General features: G+C 41.8%; 1 protein-coding gene across 1 annotated transcript in view; it reads right to left on the reverse strand.

The window, feature by feature from the left end:
- Nucleotides 1–27362, reverse strand: part of LOC141172994 (Schwann cell myelin protein-like) — a 102121-nt gene that overhangs the window by 20059 nt on the left and 54700 nt on the right. Inside the window, exon 8 of the mRNA XM_073657610.1 lies at nucleotides 27077–27139. Within this exon, the coding sequence (XP_073513711.1) occupies nucleotides 27077–27139 (63 nt within the window). The remainder of the gene's footprint in view (nucleotides 1–27076; nucleotides 27140–27362) is intronic.

Below are 27362 nucleotides of genomic sequence, written 5' to 3' on the forward strand. Positions count from 1 at the left end.
TGAAAAAATATTTGGGCTTCTAGCTGTGTGTGGGACTTGTTGTATTAATCCATCTATACTGACCTCCATCAGGTTGCAAATTAAAAATAATTTTTATCTGCATCTACAGTACCTCTGAAAAAATATTTGGGCTTCTAGCTGTGTGTGGGACTTGTTGTATTAGTCCATCTATACTGACCTCCATCAGGTTGCAAACTGAATATATTTTTTTCTGCATCTACCTCTGAAAAAATATTGGGCTTCTAGCTGTGTGTGGGACTTGTTGTATTAGTCCATCTATACTGACCTCCATCAGGTTGCAAACTGAATATATTTTTTTCTGCATCTACCTCTGAAAAAATATTGGGCTTCTAGCTGTGTGTGGGTCTTGTTCTATTAATCCATCTATACTGACCTCCATCAGGTTGCAAACTGAATATAGTTTTTTTCTGCATCTAGCTCTGAAAAAATATTTGGCCTTCTAGCAGTGTGTCGGACTTTCTCTATTAGTCCATCTATACTGACCTCAATCAGGTTGCAAATTAAAACTAATTTTTATCTGCATCTACAGTACCTCTGAAAAAATATTTGGGCTTCTAGCTGTGTGTGGGACTTGTTGTATTAGTCCATCTATACTGACCTCCATCAGGTTGCAAATTAAAAATAATTTTTATCTGCATCTACAGTACCTCTGAAAAAATATTTGGGCTTCTAGCTGTGTGTGGGACTTGTTGTATTAGTCCATCTATACTGACCTCCATCAGGTTGCAAACTGAATATATTTTTTTCTGCATCTACCTCTGAAAAAATATTTGGGCTTCTAGCTGTGTGTGGGACTTGTTGTATTAGTCCATCTATACTGACCTCCATCAGGTTGCAAATTAAAAATAATTTTTATCTGCATCTACAGTACCTCTGAAAAAATATTTGGGCTTCTAGCTGTGTGTGGGACTTGTTGTATTAGTCCATCTATACTGACCTCCATCAGGTTGCAAACTGAATATATTTTTTTCTGCATCTACCTCTGAAAAAATATTTGGGCTTCTAGCTGTGTGTGGGACTTGTTGTATTAGTCCATCTATACTGACCTCCATCAGGTTGCAAACTGAATATATTTTTTTCTGCATCTACCTCTGAAAAAATATTGGGCTTCTAGCTGTGTGTGGGACTTGTTGTATTAGTCCATCTATACTGACCTCCATCAGGTTGCAAACTGAATATATTTTTTTCTGCATCTACCTCTGAAAAAATATTTGGGCTTCTAGCTGTGTGTGGGACTTGTTGTATTAGTCCATCTATACTGACCTCCATCAGGTTGCAAACTGAATATATTTTTTTCTGCATCTACCTCTGAAAAAATATTGGGCTTCTAGCTGTGTGTGGGACTTGTTGTATTAGTCCATCTATACTGACCTCCATCAGGTTGCAAACTGAATATATTTTTTTCTGCATCTACCTCTGAAAAAATATTGGGCTTCTAGCTGTGTGTGGGACTTGTTGTATTAGTCCATCTATACTGACCTCCATCAGGTTGCAAACTGAATATATTTTTTTCTGCATCTACCTCTGAAAAAATATTTGGGCTTCTAGCTGTGTGTGGGACTTGTTGTATTAGTCCATCTATACTGACCTCCATCAGGTTGCAAACTGAATATATTTTTTTCTGCATCTACCTCTGAAAAAATATTGGGCTTCTAGCTGTGTGTGGGACTTGTTGTATTAGTCCATCTATACTGACCTCCATCAGGTTGCAAACTGAATATATTTTTTTCTGCATCTACCTCTGAAAAAATATTGGGCTTCTAGCTGTGTGTGGGTCTTGTTCTATTAATCCATCTATACTGACCTCCATCAGGTTGCAAACTGAATATAGTTTTTTTCTGCATCTAGCTCTGAAAAAATATTTGGCCTTCTAGCAGTGTGTCGGACTTTCTCTATTAGTCCATCTATACTGACCTCAATCAGGTTGCAAATTAAAACTAATTTTTATCTGCATCTACAGTACCTCTGAAAAAATATTTGGGCTTCTAGCTGTGTGTGGGACTTGTTGTATTAGTCCATCTATACTGACCTCCATCAGGTTGCAAATTAAAAATAATTTTTATCTGCATCTACAGTACCTCTGAAAACATATTTGGGCTTCTAGCTGTGTGTGGGACTTGTTGTATTAGTCCATCTATACTGACCTCCATCAGGTTGCAAACTGAATATATTTTTTTCTGCATCTACCTCTGAAAAAATATTTGGGCTTCTAGCTGTGTGTGGGACTTGTTGTATTAGTCCATCTATACTGACCTCCATCAGGTTGCAAATTAAAAATAATTTTTATCTGCATCTACAGTACCTCTGAAAAAATATTTGGGCTTCTAGCTGTGTGTGGGACTTGTTGTATTAGTCCATCTATACTGACCTCCATCAGGTTGCAAACTGAATATATTTTTTTCTGCATCTACCTCTGAAAAAATATTTGGGCTTCTAGCTGTGTGTGGGACTTGTTGTATTAGTCCATCTATACTGACCTCCATCAGGTTGCAAACTGAATATATTTTTTTCTGCATCTACCTCTGAAAAAATATTGGGCTTCTAGCTGTGTGTGGGACTTGTTGTATTAGTCCATCTATACTGACCTCCATCAGGTTGCAAACTGAATATATTTTTTTCTGCATCTACCTCTGAAAAAATATTTGGGCTTCTAGCTGTGTGTGGGACTTGTTGTATTAGTCCATCTATACTGACCTCCATCAGGTTGCAAACTGAATATATTTTTTTCTGCATCTACCTCTGAAAAAATATTGGGCTTCTAGCTGTGTGTGGGACTTGTTGTATTAGTCCATCTATACTGACCTCCATCAGGTTGCAAACTGAATATATTTTTTTCTGCATCTACCTCTGAAAAAATATTGGGCTTCTAGCAGTGTGTGGGACTTGTTGTATTAGTCCATCTATACTGACCTCCATCAGGTTGCAAACTGAATATATTTTTTTCTGCATCTACCTCTGAAAAAATATTTGGGCTTCTAGCTGTGTGTGGGACTTGTTGTATTAGTCCATCTATACTGACCTCCATCAGGTTGCAAACTGAATATATTTTTTTCTGCATCTACGTCTGAAAAAATATTGGGCTTCTAGCTGTGTGTGGGACTTGTTGTATTAGTCCATCTATACTGACCTCCATCAGGTTGCAAACTGAATATATTTTTTTCTGCATCTACCTCTGAAAAAATATTGGGCTTCTAGCTGTGTGTGGGTCTTGTTCTATTAATCCATCTATACTGACCTCCATCAGGTTGCAAACTGAATATAGTTTTTTTCTGCATCTAGCTCTGAAAAAATATTTGGCCTTCTAGCAGTGTGTCGGACTTTCTCTATTAGTCCATCTATACTGACCTCAATCAGGTTGCAAATTAAAACTAATTTTTATCTGCATCTACAGTACCTCTGAAAAAATATTTGGGCTTCTAGCTGTGTGTGGGACTTGTTGTATTAGTCCATCTATACTGACCTCCATCAGGTTGCAAATTAAAAATAATTTTTATCTGCATCTACAGTACCTCTGAAAAAATATTTGGGCTTCTAGCTGTGTGTGGGACTTGTTGTATTAGTCCATCTATACTGACCTCCATCAGGTTGCAAACTGAATATATTTTTTTCTGCATCTACCTCTGAAAAAATATTTGGGCTTCTAGCTGTGTGTGGGACTTGTTGTATTAGTCCATCTATACTGACCTCCATCAGGTTGCAAATTAAAACTAATTTTTATCTGCATCTACAGTACCTCTGAAAAAATATTTGGGCTTCTAGCTGTGTGTGGGACTTGTTGTATTAATCCATCTATACTGACCTCCATCAGGTTGCAAATTAAAAATAATTTTTATCTGCATCTACAGTACCTCTGAAAAAATATTTGGGCTTCTAGCTGTGTGTGGGACTTGTTGTATTAGTCCATCTATACTGACCTCCATCAGGTTGCAAACTGAATATATTTTTTTCTGCATCTACCTCTGAAAAAATATTGGGCTTCTAGCTGTGTGTGGGACTTGTTGTATTAGTCCATCTATACTGACCTCCATCAGGTTGCAAACTGAATATATTTTTTTCTGCATCTACCTCTGAAAAAATATTGGGCTTCTAGCTGTGTGTGGGTCTTGTTCTATTAATCCATCTATACTGACCTCCATCAGGTTGCAAACTGAATATAGTTTTTTTCTGCATCTAGCTCTGAAAAAATATTTGGCCTTCTAGCAGTGTGTCGGACTTTCTCTATTAGTCCATCTATACTGACCTCAATCAGGTTGCAAATTAAAACTAATTTTTATCTGCATCTACAGTACCTCTGAAAAAATATTTGGGCTTCTAGCTGTGTGTGGGACTTGTTGTATTAGTCCATCTATACTGACCTCCATCAGGTTGCAAATTAAAAATAATTTTTATCTGCATCTACAGTACCTCTGAAAAAATATTTGGGCTTCTAGCTGTGTGTGGGACTTGTTGTATTAGTCCATCTATAATGACCTCCATCAGGTTGCAAACTGAATATATTTTTTTCTGCATCTACCTCTGAAAAAATATTTGGGCTTCTAGCTGTGTGTGGGACTTGTTGTATTAGTCCATCTATACTGACCTCCATCAGGTTGCAAATTAAAAATAATTTTTATCTGCATCTACAGTACCTCTGAAAAAATATTTGGGCTTCTAGCTGTGTGTGGGACTTGTTGTATTAGTCCATCTATACTGACCTCCATCAGGTTGCAAACTGAATATATTTTTTTCTGCATCTACCTCTGAAAAAATATTTGGGCTTCTAGCTGTGTGTTGGACTTGTTGTATTAGTCCATCTATACTGACCTCCATCAGGTTGCAAACTGAATATATTTTTTTCTGCATCTACCTCTGAAAAAATATTGGGCTTCTAGCTGTGTGTGGGACTTGTTGTATTAGTCCATCTATACTGACCTCCATCAGGTTGCAAACTGAATATATTTTTTTCTGCATCTACCTCTGAAAAAATATTTGGGCTTCTAGCTGTGTGTGGGACTTGTTGTATTAGTCCATCTATACTGACCTCCATCAGGTTGCAAACTGAATATATTTTTTTCTGCAACTACCTCTGAAAAAATATTGGGCTTCTAGCTGTGTGTGGGACTTGTTGTATTAGTCCATCTATACTGACCTCCATCAGGTTGCAAACTGAATATATTTTTTTCTGCATCTACCTCTGAAAAAATATTGGGCTTCTAGCTGTGTGTGGGACTTGTTGTATTAGTCCATCTATACTGACCTCCATCAGGTTGCAAACTGAATATATTTTTTTCTGCATCTACCTCTGAAAAAATATTTGGGCTTCTAGCTGTGTGTGGGACTTGTTGTATTAGTCCATCTATACTGACCTCCATCAGGTTGCAAACTGAATATATTTTTTTCTGCATCTACCTCTGAAAAAATATTGGGCTTCTAGCTGTGTGTGGGACTTGTTGTATTAGTCCATCTATACTGACCTCCATCAGGTTGCAAACTGAATATATTTTTTTCTGCATCTACCTCTGAAAAAATATTGGGCTTCTAGCTGTGTGTGGGTCTTGTTCTATTAATCCATCTATACTGACCTCCATCAGGTTGCAAACTGAATATAGTTTTTTTCTGCATCTAGCTCTGAAAAAATATTTGGCCTTCTAGCAGTGTGTCGGACTTTCTCTATTAGTCCATCTATACTGACCTCAATCAGGTTGCAAATTAAAACTAATTTTTATCTGCATCTACAGTACCTCTGAAAAAATATTTGGGCTTCTAGCTGTGTGTGGGACTTGTTGTATTAGTCCATCTATACTGACCTCCATCAGGTTGCAAATTAAAAATAATTTTTATCTGCATCTACAGTACCTCTGAAAAAATATTTGGGCTTCTAGCTGTGTGTGGGACTTGTTGTATTAGTCCATCTATACTGACCTCCATCAGGTTGCAAACTGAATATATTTTTTTCTGCATCTACCTCTGAAAAAATATTTGGGCTTCTAGCTGTGTGTGGGACTTGTTGTATTAGTCCATCTATACTGACCTCCATCAGGTTGCAAATTAAAAATAATTTTTATCTGCATCTACAGTACCTCTGAAAAAATATTTGGGCTTCTAGCTGTGTGTGGGACTTGTTGTATTAGTCCATCTATACTGACCTCCATCAGGTTGCAAACTGAATATATTTTTTTCTGCATCTACCTCTGAAAAAATATTTGGGCTTCTAGCTGTGTGTGGGACTTGTTGTATTAGTCCATCTATACTGACCTCCATCAGGTTGCAAACTGAATATATTTTTTTCTGCATCTACCTCTGAAAAAATATTGGGCTTCTATCTGTGTGTGGGACTTGTTGTATTAGTCCATCTATACTGACCTCCATCAGGTTGCAAACTGAATATATTTTTTTCTGCATCTACCTCTGAAAAAATATTTGGGCTTCTAGCTGTGTGTGGGACTTGTTGTATTAGTCCATCTATACTGACCTCCATCAGGTTGCAAACTGAATATATTTTTTTCTGCATCTACCTCTGAAAAAATATTGGGCTTCTAGCTGTGTGTGGGACTTGTTGTATTAGTCCATCTATACTGACCTCCATCAGGTTGCAAACTGAATATATTTTTTTCTGCATCTACCTCTGAAAAAATATTGGGCTTCTAGCTGTGTGTGGGACTTGTTGTATTAGTCCATCTATACTGACCTCCATCAGGTTGCAAACTGAATATATTTTTTTCTGCATCTACCTCTGAAAAAATTTGGGCTTCTAGCTGTGTGTGGGTCTTGTTCTATTAATCCATCTATACTGACCTCCATCAGGTTGCAAACTGAATATAATTTTTTTCTGCATCTAGCTCTGAAAAAATATTTGGCCTTCTAGCAGTGTGTCGGACTTTCTCTATTAGTCCATCTATACTGACCTCCATCAGGTTGCAAATTAAAACTAATTTTTATCTGCATCTACAGTACATCTGAAAAAATATTTGGGCTTCTAGCTGTGTGTGGGACTTGTTGTATTAGTCCATCTATACTGACCTCCATCAGGTTGCAAACTGAATATATTTTTTTCTGCATCTACCTCTGAAAAAATATTGGGCTTCTAGCTGTGTGTGGGACTTGTTGTATTAGTCCATCTATACTGACCTCCATCAGGTTGCAAACTGAATATATTTTTTTCTGCATCTACCTCTGAAAAAATATTGGGCTTCTAGCTGTGTGTGGGACTTGTTGTATTAGTCCATCTATACTGACCTCCATCAGGTTGCAAACTGAATATATTTTTTTCTGCATCTACCTCTGAAAAAATGTTTGGGCTTCTAGCTGTGTGTGGGACTTGTTGTATTAGTCCATCTATACTGACCTCCATCAGGTTGCAAACTGAATATATTTTTTTCTGCATCTACCTCTGAAAAAATATTGGGCTTCTAGCTGTGTGTGGGACTTGTTGTATTAGTCCATCTATACTGACCTCCATCAGGTTGCAAACTGAATATATTTTTTTCTGCATCTACCTCTGAAAAAATATTGGGCTTCTAGCTGTGTGTGGGTCTTGTTCTATTAATCCATCTATACTGACCTCCATCAGGTTGCAAACTGAATATAATTTTTTTCTGCATCTAGCTCTGAAAAAATATTTGGCCTTCTAGCAGTGTGTCGGACTTTCTCTATTAGTCCATCTATACTGACCTCCATCAGGTTGCAAATTAAAACTAATTTTTATCTGCATCTACAGTACCTCTGAAAAAATATTTGGGCTTCTAGCTGTGTGTGGGACTTGTTGTATTAGTCCATCTATACTGACCTCCATCAGGTTGCAAACTGAATATATTTTTTTCTGCATCTACCTCTGAAAAAATATTTGGGCTTCAAGCTGTGTGCGGGACTTGTTGTATTAGTCCATCTATACTGACCTCCATCAGGTTGCAAACTGAATATATTTTTTTCTGCATCTACCTCTGAAAAAATATTGGGCTTCTAGCTGTGTGTGGGACTTGTTGTATTAGTCCATCTATACTGACCTCCATCAGGTTGCAAACTGAATATATTTTTTTCTGCATCTACCTCTGAAAAAATATTGGGCTTCTAGCTGTGTGTGGGTCTTGTTCTATTAATCCATCTATACTGACCTCCATCAGGTTGCAAACTGAATATATTTTTTTCTGCATCTACCTCTGAAAAAATATTGGGCTTCTAGCTGTGTGTGGGTCTTGTTCTATTAATCCATCTATACTGACCTCCATCAGGTTGCAAACTGAATATATTTTTTTCTGCATCTACCTCTGAAAAAATATTGGGCTTCTAGCTGTGTGTGGGACTTGTTGTATTAGTCCATCTATACTGACCTCCATCAGGTTGCAAACTGAATATATTTTTTTCTGCATCTACCTCTGAAAAAATATTTGGGCTTCTAGCTGTGTGTGGGACTTGTTGTATTAGTCCATCTATACTGACCTCCATCAGGTTGCAAACTGAATATATTTTTTTCTGCATCTACCTCTGAAAAAATATTGGGCTTCTAGCTGTGTGTGGGACTTGTTGTATTAGTCCATCTATACTGACCTCCATCAGGTTGCAAACTGAATATATTTTTTTCTGCATCTACCTCTGAAAAAATATTGGGCTTCTAGCTGTGTGTGGGTCTTGTTCTATTAATCCATCTATACTGACCTCCATCAGGTTGCAAACTGAATATAGTTTTTTTCTGCATCTAGCTCTGAAAAAATATTTGGCCTTCTAGCAGTGTGTCGGACTTTCTCTATTAGTCCATCTATACTGACCTCAATCAGGTTGCAAATTAAAACTAATTTTTATCTGCATCTACAGTACCTCTGAAAAAATATTTGGGCTTCTAGCTGTGTGTGGGACTTGTTGTATTAGTCCATCTATACTGACCTCCATCAGGTTGCAAATTAAAAATAATTTTTATCTGCATCTACAGTACCTCTGAAAAAATATTTGGGCTTCTAGCTGTGTGTGGGACTTGTTGTATTAGTCCATCTATACTGACCTCCATCAGGTTGCAAACTGAATATATTTTTTTCTGCATCTACCTCTGAAAAAATATTTGGGCTTCTAGCTGTGTGTGGGACTTGTTGTATTAGTCCATCTATACTGACCTCCATCAGGTTGCAAATTAAAAATAATTTTTATCTGCATCTACAGTACCTCTGAAAAAATATTTGGGCTTCTAGCTGTGTGTGGGACTTGTTGTATTAGTCCATCTATACTGACCTCCATCAGGTTGCAAACTGAATATATTTTTTTCTGCATCTACCTCTGAAAAAATATTTGGGCTTCTAGCTGTGTGTGGGACTTGTTGTATTAGTCCATCTATACTGACCTCCATCAGGTTGCAAACTGAATATATTTTTTTCTGCATCTACCTCTGAAAAATATTGGGCTTCTATCTGTGTGTGGGACTTGTTGTATTAGTCCATCTATACTGACCTCCATCAGGTTGCAAACTGAATATATTTTTTTCTGCATCTACCTCTGAAAAAATATTTGGGCTTCTAGCTGTGTGTGGGACTTGTTGTATTAGTCCATCTATACTGACCTCCATCAGGTTGCAAACTGAATATATTTTTTTCTGCATCTACCTCTGAAAAAATATTGGGCTTCTAGCTGTGTGTGGGACTTGTTGTATTAGTCCATCTATACTGACCTCCATCAGGTTGCAAACTGAATATATTTTTTTCTGCATCTACCTCTGAAAAAATATTGGGCTTCTAGCTGTGTGTGGGACTTGTTGTATTAGTCCATCTATACTGACCTCCATCAGGTTGCAAACTGAATATATTTTTTTCTGCATCTACCTCTGAAAAAATTTGGGCTTCTAGCTGTGTGTGGGTCTTGTTCTATTAATCCATCTATACTGACCTCCATCAGGTTGCAAACTGAATATAATTTTTTTCTGCATCTAGCTCTGAAAAAATATTTGGCCTTCTAGCAGTGTGTCGGACTTTCTCTATTAGTCCATCTATACTGACCTCCATCAGGTTGCAAATTAAAACTAATTTTTATCTGCATCTACAGTACATCTGAAAAAATATTTGGGCTTCTAGCTGTGTGTGGGACTTGTTGTATTAGTCCATCTATACTGACCTCCATCAGGTTGCAAACTGAATATATTTTTTTCTGCATCTACCTCTGAAAAAATGTTTGGGCTTCTAGCTGTGTGTGGGACTTGTTGTATTAGTCCATCTATACTGACCTCCATCAGGTTGCAAACTGAATATATTTTTTTCTGCATCTACCTCTGAAAAAATATTGGGCTTCTAGCTGTGTGTGGGACTTGTTGTATTAGTCCATCTATACTGACCTCCATCAGGTTGCAAACTGAATATATTTTTTTCTGCATCTACCTCTGAAAAAATATTGGGCTTCTAGCTGTGTGTGGGTCTTGTTCTATTAATCCATCTATACTGACCTCCATCAGGTTGCAAACTGAATATAATTTTTTTCTGCATCTAGAACTGAAAAAATATTTGGCCTTCTAGCAGTGTGTCGGACTTTCTCTATTAGTCCATCTATACTGACCTCCATCAGGTTGCAAATTAAAACTAATTTTTATCTGCATCTACAGTACCTCTGAAAAAAATATTTGGGCTTCTAGCTGTGTGTGGGACTTGTTGTATTAGTCCATCTATACTGACCTCCATCAGGTTGCAAATTAAAAATAATTTTTATCTGCATCTACAGTACCTCTGAAAAAATATTTGGGCTTCTAGCTGTGTGTGGGACTTGTTGTATTAGTCCATCTATACTGACCTCCATCAGGTTGCAAACTGAATATATTTTTTTCTGCATCGACCTCTGAAAAAATATTTGGGCTTCTAGCTGTTTGTGGGACTTGTTGTATTAGTCCATCTATACTGACCTCCATCAGGTTGCAAACTGAATATATTTTTTTCTGCATCTACCTCTGAAAAAATATTGGGCTTCTAGCTGTGTGTGGGACTTGTTGTATTAGTCCATCTATACTGACCTCCATCAGGTTGCAAACTGAATATATTTTTTTCTGCATCTACCTCTGAAAAAATTTGGGCTTCTAGCTGTGTGTGGGTCTTGTTCTATTAATCCATCTATACTGACCTCCATCAGGTTGCAAACTGAATATAATTTTTTTCTGCATCTAGCTCTGAAAAAATATTTGGCCTTCTAGCAGTGTGTCGGACTTTCTCTATTAGTCCATCTATACTGACCTCCATCAGGTTGCAAATTAAAACTAATTTTTATCTGCATCTACAGTACCTCTGAAAAAATATTTGGGCTTCTAGCTGTGTGTGGGACTTGTTGTATTAGTCCATCTATACTGACCTCCATCAGGTTGCAAACTGAATATATTTTTTTCTGCATCTACCTCTGAAAAAATATTTGGGCTTCAAGCTGTGTGTGGGACTTGTTGTATTAGTCCATCTATACTGACCTCCATCAGGTTGCAAACTGAATATATTTTTTTCTGCATCTACCTCTGAAAAAATATTGGGCTTCTAGCTGTGTGTGGGACTTGTTGTATTAGTCCATCTATACTGACCTCCATCAGGTTGCAAACTGAATATATTTTTTTCTGCATCTACCTCTGAAAAAATATTGTGCTTCTAGCTGTGTGTGGGTCTTGTTCTATTAATCCATCAATACTGACCTCCATCAGGTTGCAAACTGAATATAATTTTTTTCTGCATCTAGCTATGAAAAAATATTTGGCCTTCTAGCAGTGTGTCGGACTTTCTCTATTAGTCCATCTATACTGACCTCCATCAGGTTGCAAATTAAAACTAATTTTTATCTGCATCTACAGTACCTCTGAAAAAATATTTGGGCTTCTAGCTGTGTGTGGGACTTGTTGTATTAGTCCATCTATGCTGACCTCCATCAGGTTGCAAACTGAATATATTTTTTTCTGCATCTACCTCTGAAAAAATATTGGGCTTCTAGCTGTGTGTGGTTCTTGTTCTATTAATCCATCTATACTGACCTCCATCAGGTTGCAAACTGAATATAATTTTTTTCTGCATCTAGCTCTGAAAAAATATTTGGCCTTCTAGCAGTGTGTCGGACTTTCTCTATTAGTCCATCTATACTGACCTCAATCAGGTTGCAAATTAAAACTAATTTTTATCTGCATCTACAGTACCTCTGAAAAAATATTTGGGCTTCTAGCTGTGTGTGGAACTTGTTGTATTAGTCCATCTATACTGACCTCCATCAGGTTGCAAATTAAAAATAATTTTTATCTGCATCTACAGTACCTCTGAAAAAATATTTGGGCTTCTAGCTGTGTGTGGGACTTGTTGTATTAGTCCATCTATACTGACCTCCATCAGGTTGCAAACTGAATATATTTTTTTCTGCATCTACCTCTGAAAAAATATTTGGGTTTCTAGCTGTGTGTGGGACTTGTTGTATTAGTCCATCTATACTGACCTCCATCAGGTTGCAAACTGAATATATTTTTTTCTGCATCTACCTCTGAAAAAATATTGGGCTTCTAGCTGTGTGTGGGACTTGTTGTATTAGTCAATCTATACTGACCTCCATCAGGTTGCAAACTGAATATATTTTTTTCTGCATCTACCTCTGAAAAAATATTTGGGCTTCTAGCTGTGTGTGGGACTTGTTGCATTAGTCCATCTATACTGACCTCCATCAGGTTGCAAACTGAATATATTTTTTTCTGCATCTACCTCTGAAAAAATATTGGGCTTCTAGCTGTGTGTGGGACTTGTTGTATTAGTCCATCTATACTGACCTCCATCATGTTGCAAACTGAATATATTTTTTTCTGCATCTACCTCTGAAAAAATATTGGGCTTCTAGCTGTGTGTGGGTCTTGTTCTATTAATCCATCTATACTGACCTCCATCAGGTTGCAAACTGAATATAATTTTTTTCTGCATCTAGCACTGAAAAAATATTTGGCCTTCTAGCAGTGTGTCGGACTTTCTCTATTAGTCCATCTATACTGACCTCCATCAGGTTGCAAATTAAAACTAATTTTTATCTGCATCTACAGTACCTCTGAAAAAAATATTTGGGCTTCTAGCTGTGTGTGGGACTTGTTGTATTAGTCCATCTATACTGACCTCCATCAGGTTGCAAATTAAAAATAATTTTTATCTGCATCTACAGTACCTCTGAAAAAATATTTGGGCTTCTAGCTGTGTGTGGGACTTGTTGTATTAGTCCATCTATACTGACCTCCATCAGGTTGCAAACTGAATATATTTTTTTCTGCATCTACCTCTGAAAAAATATTTGGGCTTCTAGCTGTTTGTGGGACTTGTTGTATTAGTCCATCTATACTGACCTCCATCAGGTTGCAAACTGAATATATTTTTTTCTGCATCTACCTCTGAAAAAATATTGGGCTTCTAGCTGTGTGTGGGACTTGTTGTATTAGTCCATCTATACTGACCTCCATCAGGTTGCAAACTGAATATATTTTTTTCTGCATCTACCTCTGAAAAAATTTGGGCTTCTAGCTGTGTGTGGGTCTTGTTCTATTAATCCATCTATACTGACCTCCATCAGGTTGCAAACTGAATATAATTTTTTTCTGCATCTAGCTCTGAAAAAATATTTGGCCTTCTAGCAGTGTGTCGGACTTTCTCTATTAGTCCATCTATACTGACCTCCATCAGGTTGCAAATTAAAACTAATTTTTATCTGCATCTACAGTACATCTGAAAAAATATTTGGGCTTCTAGCTGTGTGTGGGACTTGTTGTATTAGTCCATCTATACTGACCTCCATCAGGTTGCAAACTGAATATATTTTTTTCTGCATATACCTCTGAAAAAATATTTGGGCTTCTAGCTGTGTGTGGGACTTGTTGTATTAGTCCATCTATACTGACCTCCATCAGGTTGCAAACTGAATATATTTTTTTCTGCATCTACCTCTGAAAAAATATTGGGCTTCTAGCTGTGTGTGGGACTTGTTGTATTAGTCCATCTATACTGACCTCCATCAGGTTGCAAACTGAATATATTTTTTTCTGCATCTACCTCTGAAAAAATATTCGGCTTCTAGCTGTGTGTGGGTCTTGTTCTATTAATCCATCTATACTGACCTCCATCAGGTTGCAAACTGAATATAATTTTTTTCTGCATCTAGCTCTGAAAAAATATTTGGCCTTCTAGCAGTGTGTCGGACTTTCTCTATTAGTCCATCTATACTGACCTCCATCAGGTTGCAAATTAAAACTAATTTTTATCTGCATCTACAGTACCTCTGAAAAAATATTTGGGCTTCTAGCTGTGTGTGGGACTTGTTGTATTAATCCATCTATACTGACCTCCATCAGGTTGCAAATTAAAAATAATTTTTATCTGCATCTACAGTACCTCTGAAAAAATATTTGGGCTTCTAGCTGTGTGTGGGACTTGTTGTATTAGTCCATCTATACTGACCTCCATCAGGTTGCAAATTGAATATATTTTTCTCTGCATCTACCTCTGAAAAAATATTTGGGCATCTAGCTGTGTGTGGGACTTGTTGTATTAGTCCATCTATACTGACCTCCATCAGGTTGCAAACTGAATATATTTTTTTCTGCATCTACCTCTGAAAAAATATTGGGCTTCTAGCTGTGTGTGGGACTTGTTGTATTAGTCCATCTATACTGACCTCCATCAGGTTGCAAACTGAATATATTTTTTTCTGCATCTACCTCTGAAAAAAATTTGGGCTTCTAGCTGTGTGTGGGTCTTGTTCTATTAATCCATCTATACTGACCTCCATCAGGTTGCAAACTGAATATAATTTTTTTCTGCATCTAGCTCTGAAAAAATATTTGGCCTTCTAGCAGTGTGTCGGACTTTCTCTATTAGTCCATCTATACTGACCTCAATCAGGTTGCAAATTAAAACTAATTTTTATCTGCATCTACAGTACCTCTGAAAAAATATTTGGGCTTCTAGCTGTGTGTGGGACTTGTTGTATTAGTCCATCTATACTGACCTCCATCAGGTTGCAAATTAAAAATAATTTTTATCTGCATCTACAGTACCTCTGAAAAAATATTTGGGCTTCTAGCTGTGTGTGGGACTTGTTGTATTAGTCCATCTATACTGACCTCCATCAGGTTGCAAACTGAATATATTTTTTTCTGCATCTACCTCTGAAAAAATATTTGGGCTTCTAGCTGTGTGTGGGACTTGTTGTATTAGTCCATCTATACTGACCTCCATCAGGTAGCAAACTGAATATATTTTTTTCTGCATCTACCTCTGAAAAAATATTGGGCTTCTAGCTGTGTGTGGGACTTGTTGTATTAGTCCATCTATACTGACCTCCATCAGGTTGCAAACTGAGTATATTTTTTTCTGCATCTACCTCTGAAAAAATATTGGGCTTCTAGCTGTTTGTGGGTGTTGTTCTATTAATCCATCTATACTGACCTCCATCAGGTTGCAAACTGAATATAATTTTTTTCTGCATCTAGCTCTGAAAAAATATTTGGACTTCTAGCAGTGTGTCGGACTTTCTCTATTAGTCCATCTATATTGACCTCCATCAGGTTGCAAATTAAAACTAATTTTTATCTGCATCTACAGTACCTCTGAAAAAATATTTGGGCTTCTAGCTGTGTGTGGGACTTGTTGTATTAGTCCATCTATACTGACCTCCATCAGGTTGCAAACTGAATATATTTTTTTCTGCATCTACCTCTGAAAAAATATTTGGGCTTCTAGCTGTGTGTGGGACTTGTTGTATTAGTCCATCTATACTGACCTCCATCAGGTTGCAAACTGAATATATTTTTTTCTGCATCTACCTCTGAAAAAATATTGGGCTTCTAGCTGTGTGTGGGACTTGTTGTATTAGTCCATCTATACTGACCTCCATCAGGTTGCAAACTGAATATATTTTTTTCTGCATCTAACCCAGCCAATAGTTTTGGCCTAATACCACAGTTTGGCCACTCAGCTCTCCTCGGTTACCATCCATTGTTTTTTTGTGCAAACAACTCCAGAGTTGTGAATTAGTTAACCACCAAAATGAGTGGAAAAAGGCCTGCTGCTGGTGGAAAGGGGAATAGGCGTGTTGGGAAGGGGAAAAAAGGTTGTGTCCGTGGGGTAGGTGTTAAAGCATCAGTAACATCTGCAGAAGAAAGACCATCTTCCAGCCAAACTAAAATGTCTACTTCTTTTAGCGGACAATGTGATAAGATCCCTTTCTTACGGCCACGCCAATCGCTACAAATTCCAGATGAGGCACAAAAACAGCAGGTGCTTCAACGGATATCAAGTGCTCCTTTAAGTGTCCTCTCCTCCACATCAACTTCAACATCACAAATACTCCAGTCCTCAAAGGTGTCACCCAAATCGCACTTGCTTCCTCACAGCTCCCAAATCTCCAGCTGCCCGTCTGAGTATGAGGTAGAACAGATGGTTGAGTCTGCAGAGCTGTTTACTCATACTATAGCCTGGGAATCAGAGGTTGACTCCAGCGCTTCTGTGAATCCAGACGAGGAAATGATCTGCACTGATGCCCAGAATCTTTATGAGTCGGATCCAGGACCAGACGCAGAAGGTTCTGACCATAATGTAGACCCTCATTCCCAAACTGTAACTCCTGTTGGTGGAGACAATGAGGAAGACGATGATAAGACTCAAATACCTGATTGGAGCGACAACTTTAGTTTTTTGTCAGGGCAGGAACAGGTTGGCTCTGAGGACGACGGGTGTGATAACACACAGGGTGATGATGATGAGGTCGGAGATCCCACTTACTGTCAACCCACAGTCAGCCAAGAGATGAGGTCAGCAGAGGAGGTGGAGGAAGATGCTAGTGACGACGAGGTCAGGTTGCGCCTTCCTGGACAGAGACGTAGTACTGGAAGCACGTCAACAACTGCATCCTCAAACACAACTCTGCCTCTCACCACAAGTCGTGGTGGCTCTTCAGGTCGCATGGGTGCTAAGCCTTGCATAGCCTGGGCATTTTTTCAGATCGATAAAGATGACCCAACTCGTGTTATCTGTAACATTTGTCAGCAAAAGCTAAGTAGAGGCCAAAAAATACATAGTTTGAGTACTTCATGCATGAACCGGCACATGGACATGAAGCATAAGTTGCAGTGGGAAGCTCAGTGTGCTACAATGCGGCCTAGCCGGCCGGGCCAACCACCGTCTGCCATATCTTGTGCATCCGCGGCCTCTTCATCCTCTGTGACTGGGGGGACAGCAGTCACACCTGTTTTGGGGCGTACACCTGCCACCTCTTTACCCGCAACAGCCAGCGTGATTGGCAGGTCATCATTTTCTTTGGAGGTGGTAACAGCAGCTGGTGTTGAGCGCTGTCCGACATCGATAGCACCACCTTTGGATCAAGGCAACCTAACATGTCCGCCTGCATCTTCCTCACAGACCGGCAGTTTGCCGGGGACACCCTTATCAACCCCGTCTAAGCACAATAGCCAGCCCTCGGTCCCTCAGATGTGGACAAGTAAAAGACCATTTCCTCCTAGCCATGAGAAAGCTAAGAGGTTGAATTTCACCATCTGCAAGCTCTTGGCTACAGAAATGCTGCCTTTCCGCCTGGTGGACACAGAGGATTTTCGAGACCTTATGTCCGTCGCAGTGCCCCAGTACCAGATGCCCAGTCGGCACTACTTCTCAAGAAAGGTGTGCCTGCGCTCCACCAGCATGTCGCACACAACATCACCGCTTCTTTGAGAAACTCTGTGTGTGACAGGGTGCATTTCACCACAGACACTTGGACGAGTAGGCATGGACAGGGGCGTTACATGTCGCTGACTGGGCACTGGGTAACTATGGTGACAGCAGGACAAGGGGCTGCTGTCCAAGTCTTGCCGTCCCCACGAGTTGTGCGTCAATCCTCTTTATGTCAAAGTTCCTCCACTGCTTCTGCCTCCTCAACCTCCTCTCGGTCTTCCACCTGCACCCAAAGCCTGTCTGGTCATGCCACAAGCTTTCTAACTGCGCAGAAGGGATCCTGCACACCTCCTTACTATGCTGGCAGTAGGGCTCAACGTCATCAGGCGGTTTTTACATTGAAATGTCTGGGAAATGTGAGTCACACAGCTGAGGAGTTGTGGTCAGCTCTGGAGAACCAATTTCATGAATGGTTGTCTCCACTGGACCTGAAACCAGGGAAGGCCGTGTGCGACAATGCTGCAAACCTGGGTGCGGCCCTTCGCCGGGGCAATGTCACACACGTGCCTTGTATGGCTCACGTGTTGAACCTGGTTGTCCAGCAATTTTTAGCCCACTATCCCAGACTAGATGGCCTTCTGCAGAGGGCACGGTCGCTGTGTGCTCACTTCCGCCGTTCGCATCCCGCAGCTCAGCGACTTACATCTCTACAGAAGTCGTTGGGCCTGCCACTTCACCGGCTAAAATGCGATGTGCCTACCCGGTGGAATTCAACTCTGCACATGTTGCAGCGACTGTGGCAGCACCGACAAGCCCTGGTGCAATACGTTCTGACGTATAGCCTGGGCCAACGAGATTCAGAGGTGGGGCAAATCACGCTGGAGGAGTGGTCTCAGATCAGGGACCTATGCACCCTTCTGCACAGTTTTGAAATGGCGACGAAGATGTTTAGTGCTGACGATGCCATTATCAGCATGACTATTCCGGTGATTTACATGCTGGAGCACATGTTAAACAGAATTCGGAGTCAGGTGGTGGCACAAGAGGAGGTGGAGGAGGTAGAGGAGGAGGAGTTGTATGCGGAAGGGCTAACATCTGCAAGGTCCAGACGGTCGGCAGCACCAAGGCGGCAGGCATGTGAGGGTGGGGGAGATGGTTTTACCAGGGTGCATGGTAGCAGCCAAACTAGTGAGGAAGGTGCAGGAGCCCAGGAAGAAGTGGAGGACGAACTGATGGAAGACTCATCAGATGAGGGAGACCTTGATCACATTTCTGTTGTGCGAGGTTGGGGGGAGAGGACAGAGGAAGGAAGCATGATTGTTACCTCGCCACCAACACAACAGGGACTTGGTGCTCCTGGATGCGCAACACACATGAGTGCCTTCTTGCTGCACTACCTGCAACATGACCCTCGAATTGTGAGAATTAGAAATAATCCTGACTACTGGGTTGCCACACTGTTAGATCCCCGGTACAAAAGTAAATTTGCAGAAATTATTCCTGCCATAGAAAGGGATGCACGCATGCAGGAGTATCAGCAGAGACTGTTGCAGAATCTTACATGTGCTTTTCCACAAAATACCAGTGGTGCACGTAGTGAATCTCACAGTTCCAACTTGCCAACCGTGGGACCGTCAAGTGTTCAGCACTCAAACCGTAACAGAACCACAGTATCTGCTGGTAACATCAATTTTGCGGAATCATTTCACCACTTTTTTAGCCCATCCTTTGCAAGGCCACAGGAGACAAGAAGTCTGACACATAGTCAACGCCTAGAGACGATGGTACAGGAGTATCTCCAAGTAAACATTGAAGCCACGACTGTGTCACTGGACCCTTGCTCTTTTTGGGCTTCCAATCTGGATAAATGGCCGGAGCTAGCCACTTACGCCTTGGAGATCTTGTCATGCCCCGCAGCCAGCGTTCTGTCTGAACGTGTGTTCAGTGCTGCTGGTGGTGTGCTGACAGATAAGCGCACGCGGCTCTCCACTGATAATGTAGACAGACTCACGTTCATAAAGATGAACAAATCATGGATCCGAAACGACTTTTCTACCCCTGTGTCATCCTGGGGAGAGTAAAAGCTTGATGATTGTTTAAAATCACCCTACCAACCGTTTTAAGCTTTCAAATTACTAATCATGTTTATCTGTATCTTGACTGGAAAATAATTTGGGCTTTGTAGCAGTGTGCAGCACTGATCCTATTAGGCCATCTATAATAAGCTCCACCAGATTTAAAATTAAAAATAATTTTTAGCTGCATCTAGCCCGGAAAATAATTTTGGGGCTCCGAGATGCGCAAGACACATAAGTGCCTTCTTGCTGCACTACCTGCAGCATGACCCTCATATTGTCAGAATTCGAAGTAATCATGACTACTGGGTTGCCACACTCTTAGATCCCCCAAACTTTTCGATCAACTTTTTCATTTTAATAAAGACCAAAAAAATGGTCATTTTTGAAATTATAAGCATTAGCAGGTTGTTAGAAACTGAAATCAAACAGTTTTCAACTCAAAACTTTATTCTAGGTGATGTTACATTTTCACATAGGACCCCTTGTTCGAAAAGAGCTTCTGAACTCTCTCGTCCATTGAATTTGTCAGGTTTTGGATGGTTTCTGCTTCAATTGTTTTGCATGAGGACAGAATACCCTCCCAGAGCTGTTGCTTAGATGTGAACTGCCTCCCGCCATCATAGACACTCCTTTTAATGATGCTCCAAAGGTTCTGAATGGGGTAGAGGTCAGGGGAGCATGGGGGTCACACCATAAGTTTGTCCCCTTTTATGCCCATATCAGCCAGAGATGCAGATGTTTTATGTGCAGCATGAGATGGTGCATTATCATGCAGAAAAATGATCTTGCTGTGAAATACACGGTTCTTCTTCTTGAACCATGGCAGGAAGTGCTGTTTGAGAAAATCCACATACATTATGGAGTTCATCTTTAGCGCCTTCAGGGATCCTAAAGGGGCCGACAATCTCTCTCCCCATGATTCCAGCCCAAAGCATTACTCCACCTCCTCCTTGTTGGCGCTGTAGCCGTGTGTGCGTGGGGTGTCCATCAACCAGCCATCCTCCACTCCATCCATCTGGACCATCGAGCGCTGCACGGCACTCATCCGTGAACAAAACAGTTTTGAAATCAGTCTTCATGTAATGTTTGGCCCACTGGAGCCGTTTCTGCTTGTGTGAAGTGGATAGAGGAGGTCGACAGGATGGCGTATGCACAGCTGCAAACCTGTGAAGGACCCTGCATCTTGTTGTTCGGGGGACGTTGGAGGCACAAGCAGCTTCAAAAACTTGTCTGCTGCTATGACAAGGCTTTTTTGCCGCTGCTCTTTCAACCTGACGTAATTGCCGGTAGGAAAGAGTCCTCAATTTGCCCTTATCAGCACGCACACGTGTGTACTGTTAATCAGCTACATACTTCTTGATTGCCAAGACACTTCATCCTGATCATCGCACAATGTTGATTGTAGTCATGCCTTGACCTAAACACTCCACAATTTGTTGCTTCTCAGCAGCCGACACATCCTTTTTCTTTCCCATTTTGGCAGAAAATGTAGGCTGCTGAATAATGTGAGAGAGCCTGCTTAAGTAGTCTTGCCTTTCATTGGACACACCTGCCAAACTAATTAGCACTGGTGTCTGCAATTGCTTACTGTGATATAAAGAGCCCTGACACACATCACCATCAATGAGTTTAACTGACAAACAAACAAATTCTTCCCTTATCACTCCTAAACACTTTTTGCATAATAATTTGGAACACAGTGTACATGTGCTTTTCCACAAAACACCAGTGGTTCACGTAGTGAATCTTACAGTTCTAACTTGCCAACCGTGGTCTGTATGGAGTTGTTCAATAAAGGGCCCAAAATTAAGATAACATAGATGGGAGAGGTCTCTATGAGTAGGAATTCCTAAGTATTTGATACCCTGTGAGGGCCAGGCAAAGGGAAAGTTGGACTGGATGGAATCCTATATGGATTTGGGGAGGGAGACATCGAGGGCCTCAGACTTCGCTGCATTGATTTTAAAATTTGACCATGTAACAAAGTGATCTATTTCAGCCATAACAGCAGGGATGGATATATGTGATTGAGTGATATATACTAGGACATCATCAGCAAATAGAGAGCACTTGTACTCGGTGCCTCCCACCTCAATCCACCTAATATTGGGGTTATGGCGAATTGATGAGAGCAGGTGCTCCGTCACTAGGATGTATAAGAGAGGGGACAGAGAACATCCCTGCCTTGTCCCATTGGTGATTGTGAAAGGTGATGAAAATGTTCTGACGCGCCCCCTGGGCCTTGGGACACCCGGAGCCGGACCCTTTTTGGTGGATGCTGGTGGTTGTAGTCTCCGTGGCGGCAACCCGGTTCCGTGGCTCAGGGCGGTCAAACCAGTGGCGGAACTATTTATGTGGTTTTGATGTTTAAATGTCCGACTACGCCACCCGTGGATTGCGGTCAGAGTGAACCGCCGCTCCAGGGCAGACCGCTGAGGCTGGTGTTGTGGGTGCAGCAGAGCGTAGCATAACTCCCCACGGGAGGAGTATAGCCTCAGGGCAGTGTATGCGGAGGATGGCGGTGATGGTGCAGGGCAGCAGCAGTAATGACACGGAGTCAGTGATGCAGTCCAGGGCCTTTACTCACAGTTCTTATTATCCAGACCACGTCTGCAGGTAACGGCTGCCCATGTCGTACTGTGCTCACCAGGTGAGGGGCTCAGACAACTCCCAGATAACTTTGGAGTGCTTCACAGGACCCCCTTTGTGTGTCCTTTGTCTGGCCTTTCTTACCAACCCTTCTGTCCGGCTGCCTCGGGCCTCCTCTTGGTAAACTTGGCGCCAGTTTCCCTGACCCTATGTGGTGCCTTCCTAGCGGGTGTAGCGAGGGGCTGCGCCACATAAAATGTCACAGCCTCCTGTTTCTAGCTGAGGGTCGTTTCCTGCCTCCACTAGTTTCGGGGACCGGTCTCCCCCTTTGGCCTGACCCCTCCACGCAGGTGGATTCTGGCGTGCGGTGGCGACTCGCCCGTCCGCACCCCTGAGATCCCTTCGTTCCTCGTTCCTGGAGCCTTCTCCGCTCCTCTTCCTTCCTTCTCCCTCTTCCAGGCCTGGGCCTCTGTTACTAGGCCCGCCTCCGGAGCAGAGCTCATGCAGAGCCCCTGCTCCCTGCCACTTCTGCTCAGACTTCTCTGCACTGAACTAAGATGGTGCCCACCTTTTATACTCCCTTCTCAATGCACCCAGGAACTGCTTCCTCCCTGCTCCTGCACTACAGGGTTCCCCTTCCTCAGTGTTCCCTCCCCCCACTCCAGCCAGGGACAGGGACTGTCGTGCCCATCTCAGGGGCATATTGGTCGCCCTGCCCCACGGCAATGTGGTGTAATGCATGCAGGTGTCGGGTCCTGATCCACACTACATCCTTACCTGAGAGTGAGATATCACACCTCTGGGTGAGGTGCAATACCTCTGTAGCAACTGAGCCCTCAGGGTGCTACAGTTCCATTTATCTTCAGCCTAGGTGACGTATTGCGATACAGGGCCGTGATTTTGGCTATAAAAGGGTCCCCTAGACCCCTACCCCAAGCTTTTTAAGAGAATCATATATGGCGTGCCAGGAGACTCTATGGAATGCTTTCTCAGCATCCAACGAGAGTATCTAATTACAAATTTTTAACTGCATCTAGCCCAGGAAATACTTTGTGCCTAGTAGCAGTGTCTGCTAGTCAGCGGATTATCCCGGCTGTTAAGCAAGCTACACCACCTGTAGTTTGGACACTTCATTTTTTCAAAGGAAATGCTTCAGGACCACGGGATACTCAGTGAAGAGCATCAGGAGGCACCCCAAGGCATAGGGGCTGGGACTGGCAGTAGGATGCCTTGCGGTGGACAGCCGAGCTCGATCCTTATAAAAGCTTTTTAACTGCAGCAGCTTTAGTGGACGCTACTGGAGCTGGAATTACGCGGCTGCTGGCATGAGACTTGCCCTCCAATAGATCCTTGTAAATGGATTTAAAGTGTATTCATTCAAATTAGAGAGACAATTTAAATTAAAAAGCTTAGAGCTGCCTCCACCACAGGGGGGCTCGCTCGACCCACCAGCGGACAGGCACCAGTATTGGAAGAGGGGGGCTGGCCATCAGGGTTCACCGCGGCTCTGGCACAAACCCGGCGACACGGAGGTGGCACGGGCAGGAGCGGACTGGCCGTGTCGGCTTCTCACTTTTTGGATTTTAGAAGGGCATGACATGCCTATATCTGTGTCTCCCCCTCCTTTTACTCCTCCACCTCTTTTATTTTCGCATGACTATATGTACTTGTCACTTTTCCATGTGTTAGTTATGTCTTCTGAGCAGTTTGTCAGCTTTTGGACACCTTTGAAGGTGTTTTCTATGTGTTTCTATGTGTTTTTGTTTGCCTGCCATTGGTTTTAATGGTGTTCGAAGGTGTTCGACGAACAGTTCGACGAACAGTTCGGCGAACACACGGGTGTTCGACGAACCGAACCGAACTCGAACACTACGGGGGTGGCTCAACACTACTGAAGATAACATGCTCAATGCTTAATTGACAAACTGCCCAGCGCTGCAGAGTTGTTGAAAGCTGTAACACAGCAGCCTAATCTGTGGCTCTCACTGCTGAACATACAGCCAGGCATGGTCGTGTGTGACAATGGGCGGAACCTGGTGATGGAGAAATGACAGCCAGAGTAGATACGGTTTCCCTCTATGCCAGTCTTTCATTGAGCTAAATTCAGCTCACAGCAAAAAAAGCAGTGGACTGGCTCCGTACGGTCCCTGGCCACATTCACCTGTCCATGTGTTTGTGGGTAGGCGGTCCTTCCCAGTAAGTACACTGGGGAGGGCACGGGTAATGTTGTGGGACCCGTGCTTGTGGAAGGGGGAGATGATACCTGGAAAAATAACCGAGTATGTATACCTGGTCGCCGCCACCATAAGATTGCTGAAGCTTCCGCCTCCACGAGCCTAAAAGGTCACATTTCAAGTGCAAAGAGCTGCCCAGAAATCTGGCAGTTTAGTGTTGCGGCCTGTGGGTGGGTGGCTGGCTGCATACTTGCGCTTGCATTCCAAGTAACAGAAAACTATGCAGATGGTGGCCTCTATTATCATCATGGCCTCACCTAGGCACTATGAACTCTCCTGAAGGAGAAGGATGGCCCACCCGAGGAGTCTCCGGTTCCCTGGTGTGGGGTCCGTCCAGCACTGCCGAGAAGCAGCCCTGACTAAGAAAAGTGTGGGGGAAGGTTTCCGGACACTCCATGGCTGCTTTTTTAATGTGGATCGGACATGCTTATGCATGTTATTTCTTAAACCGCATTGCAGATGAGGCCATTGTTCAACTCTGTATTCATGAAATTAAATAGGCAAAGAAAGATGTTTGTGTCAAAGCACCACCGACAAGTGCGAGTTGATGTTGGACGGGCTGCCATTGCTTCTGCAACAAGCTGCATTAGAAGACTTCCTGGGAGAAATGACACCCAGGGTAGATGCGGTTTCCCTCTATGCCAGTCTTTTCACCGAGCTAAATACAACTCTCAGCAAAAAAAGCTGTGGACTGGCTTCGTACCGTCACTGGCCACATTCACCTGTCCATGTGTTTGTGGTTAGGCGCTCCTTCCCAGTAAGTGCACTGGGGAGGGCACGGGTAATGTTGTGGGCCCATGCTTGTGGAAGGCGGAGACGACACCGGGAGAAACAGTGGCGGCTGGGGACTGAGTATGGACACCCGGCCGCCGCCGGCATGAGGTTATGAAAAGCTTCCGCCTCCACGAGCCTAAAAGACCACATTTCAAGTGCAAGCAGCTGTCAAAAATTTGGCAGTATAGTATTGCAGCCTATGGGTGGGTGGCTGGCTGCTTACTTGCGCTTGCATTCCAAGGAATGGGGTAGGGACAACTGAACGCTGCACTGGGACAAGGACGTGGACGGTGATTGTTGCAAGTCTGCAGCGACAGGTGCATGGCGGGAGGCATCTTCGCATGCGCCAAGGATCACTTATGATGGGCACACTTTTAGGCAGTGACCTGGGAGTCAGAAATGCTTCCAGAGGTCTTCCCCATGCTGTTCCCATGTCTTTTGAGCACTGTATGCATGTTTCTGAGGATGTGTCACACACCACATGGCCAGATAAAGTTGTAAAATGTTAAAATGACATTTCCCAGTGAATACATTTTTCTTTGTTGAAAGCAATGGTAAAGTGCAAAAACGCATAAAAAATGCTACATGCGAACGTAGCCCAAGGTGTGGAGGAGTATTTTTGTTTTGGTTATTTATTTTGCCTTAAATACAAATCATTACCCTGGAAACGATATTCCTTAATTTATTTCCCAGGAAAATCCATTTTGGTTTTGTTTTTGTATGTTTTATTGTGAATCCGTAAAAGTGGCGTAATACTCTGACAACGTTGTTGTCAGCAGTGACGTGGGGGTCAGAAATGCTTCCAGGGTTCTTCCCCATGCTATTTCCATGTCATTTGAGCACTGTTCCCATCGATTTGGGCAATTTTTAGGCCCTCTGCAGACCGCCGGGGGGAGCCACCTGAAAAATGCTCTAGTTTCCCATAGACTTACATTGGGCTCGTTGCTCGGGTCAAGCACCCGAGTATTCCAATGTGCTCGACCCGAGCAACAAGTACCCGTGCATTTTAGTGCTCGTTCATCACTAAAAATGACCAGAAAATATTATAATTAGCCATACAGATAAGAGGTTCCTATTACTAATATCGATATATTCATCAGGCTTTGTGAACCTAGTGTGAAACTATCGACCAGCTGAGTGGGAAAAGCAATTACTGAGCCTAGCTTTAGGCTTTAGTTAATCATTACCCCCTCATCTTCTCTCTGTCCAATTCTTCCTGAAGATCTGAGACTAATTCTTGAGGAAACCACATAAGACAACCTTGTATAAAGTCTATGTCTCTGGTCCATCAGTATTCACCAACTATTTGAAATTGTTCAAAATTTTTGTGAAGCTCCAAAAATTTGTCACTTTTGACATTTTTACGCCAAGACTGAAAAGCTCAGCCAACTTTTTAAAAAGTTGGTGGAGCTTCAAAGGGAGATGGTATGACCAAGCACAGCCAGAAAATTACTAATAATTAACACCACAAAGGTAGTGTTAATTATGACAATAATATATTCCAGTCTCTAACTGGTGCACATGTCATGGAGTGGCGCACGACACATGAAAGATGTACCAAATTCATTACAAGGTGCACACCTCTTTATGAATTTAGAGCATCTTACGCCAATGAACTGTTCATCATGACAGTCTTAGTGAATTGAGGCCAATGTCAGTGATTTCCAAGCAACCAGACTGTCAGACAAGACTGAACCAAAAAGTTGTACAGACCAGAAATTACCATGTAACAATGTTGAAAATTCTAGAGTCAGAAATACTTTATCCGGTGTCGTTATATCAACGTTGTTACCTTCAATTCATCGTATGTTTCTGTAATCTCTGATCTAATCAGGTCGGTATATGAGGATTCATTCTGCAGGAACAAAAAATTGCTATTACTTTTTCTCCAGTTAAGAGAAAAAGTTAAATAATTTGAGAACTTTAGAAACAGAAAAGTTTACAGTATTAGATAGAAGAACATAGCCAATGCCAACGCACTCTTCATCAATAATGACTTGAAAAAAGGCAGTCTTGGTGAATTGGGGACAATGTCAGAGATTTCCAAATACCCAGACTATCAGACAGGACTGAGCCAA

This window comes from Phyllobates terribilis, unplaced genomic scaffold, assembly GCF_046119375.1.
Source record: "Phyllobates terribilis strain yellow unplaced genomic scaffold, ASM4611937v1 Scaffold_12__6_contigs__length_324123572, whole genome shotgun sequence".
Classification (NCBI taxonomy): Eukaryota; Metazoa; Chordata; class Amphibia; order Anura; family Dendrobatidae; genus Phyllobates; species Phyllobates terribilis.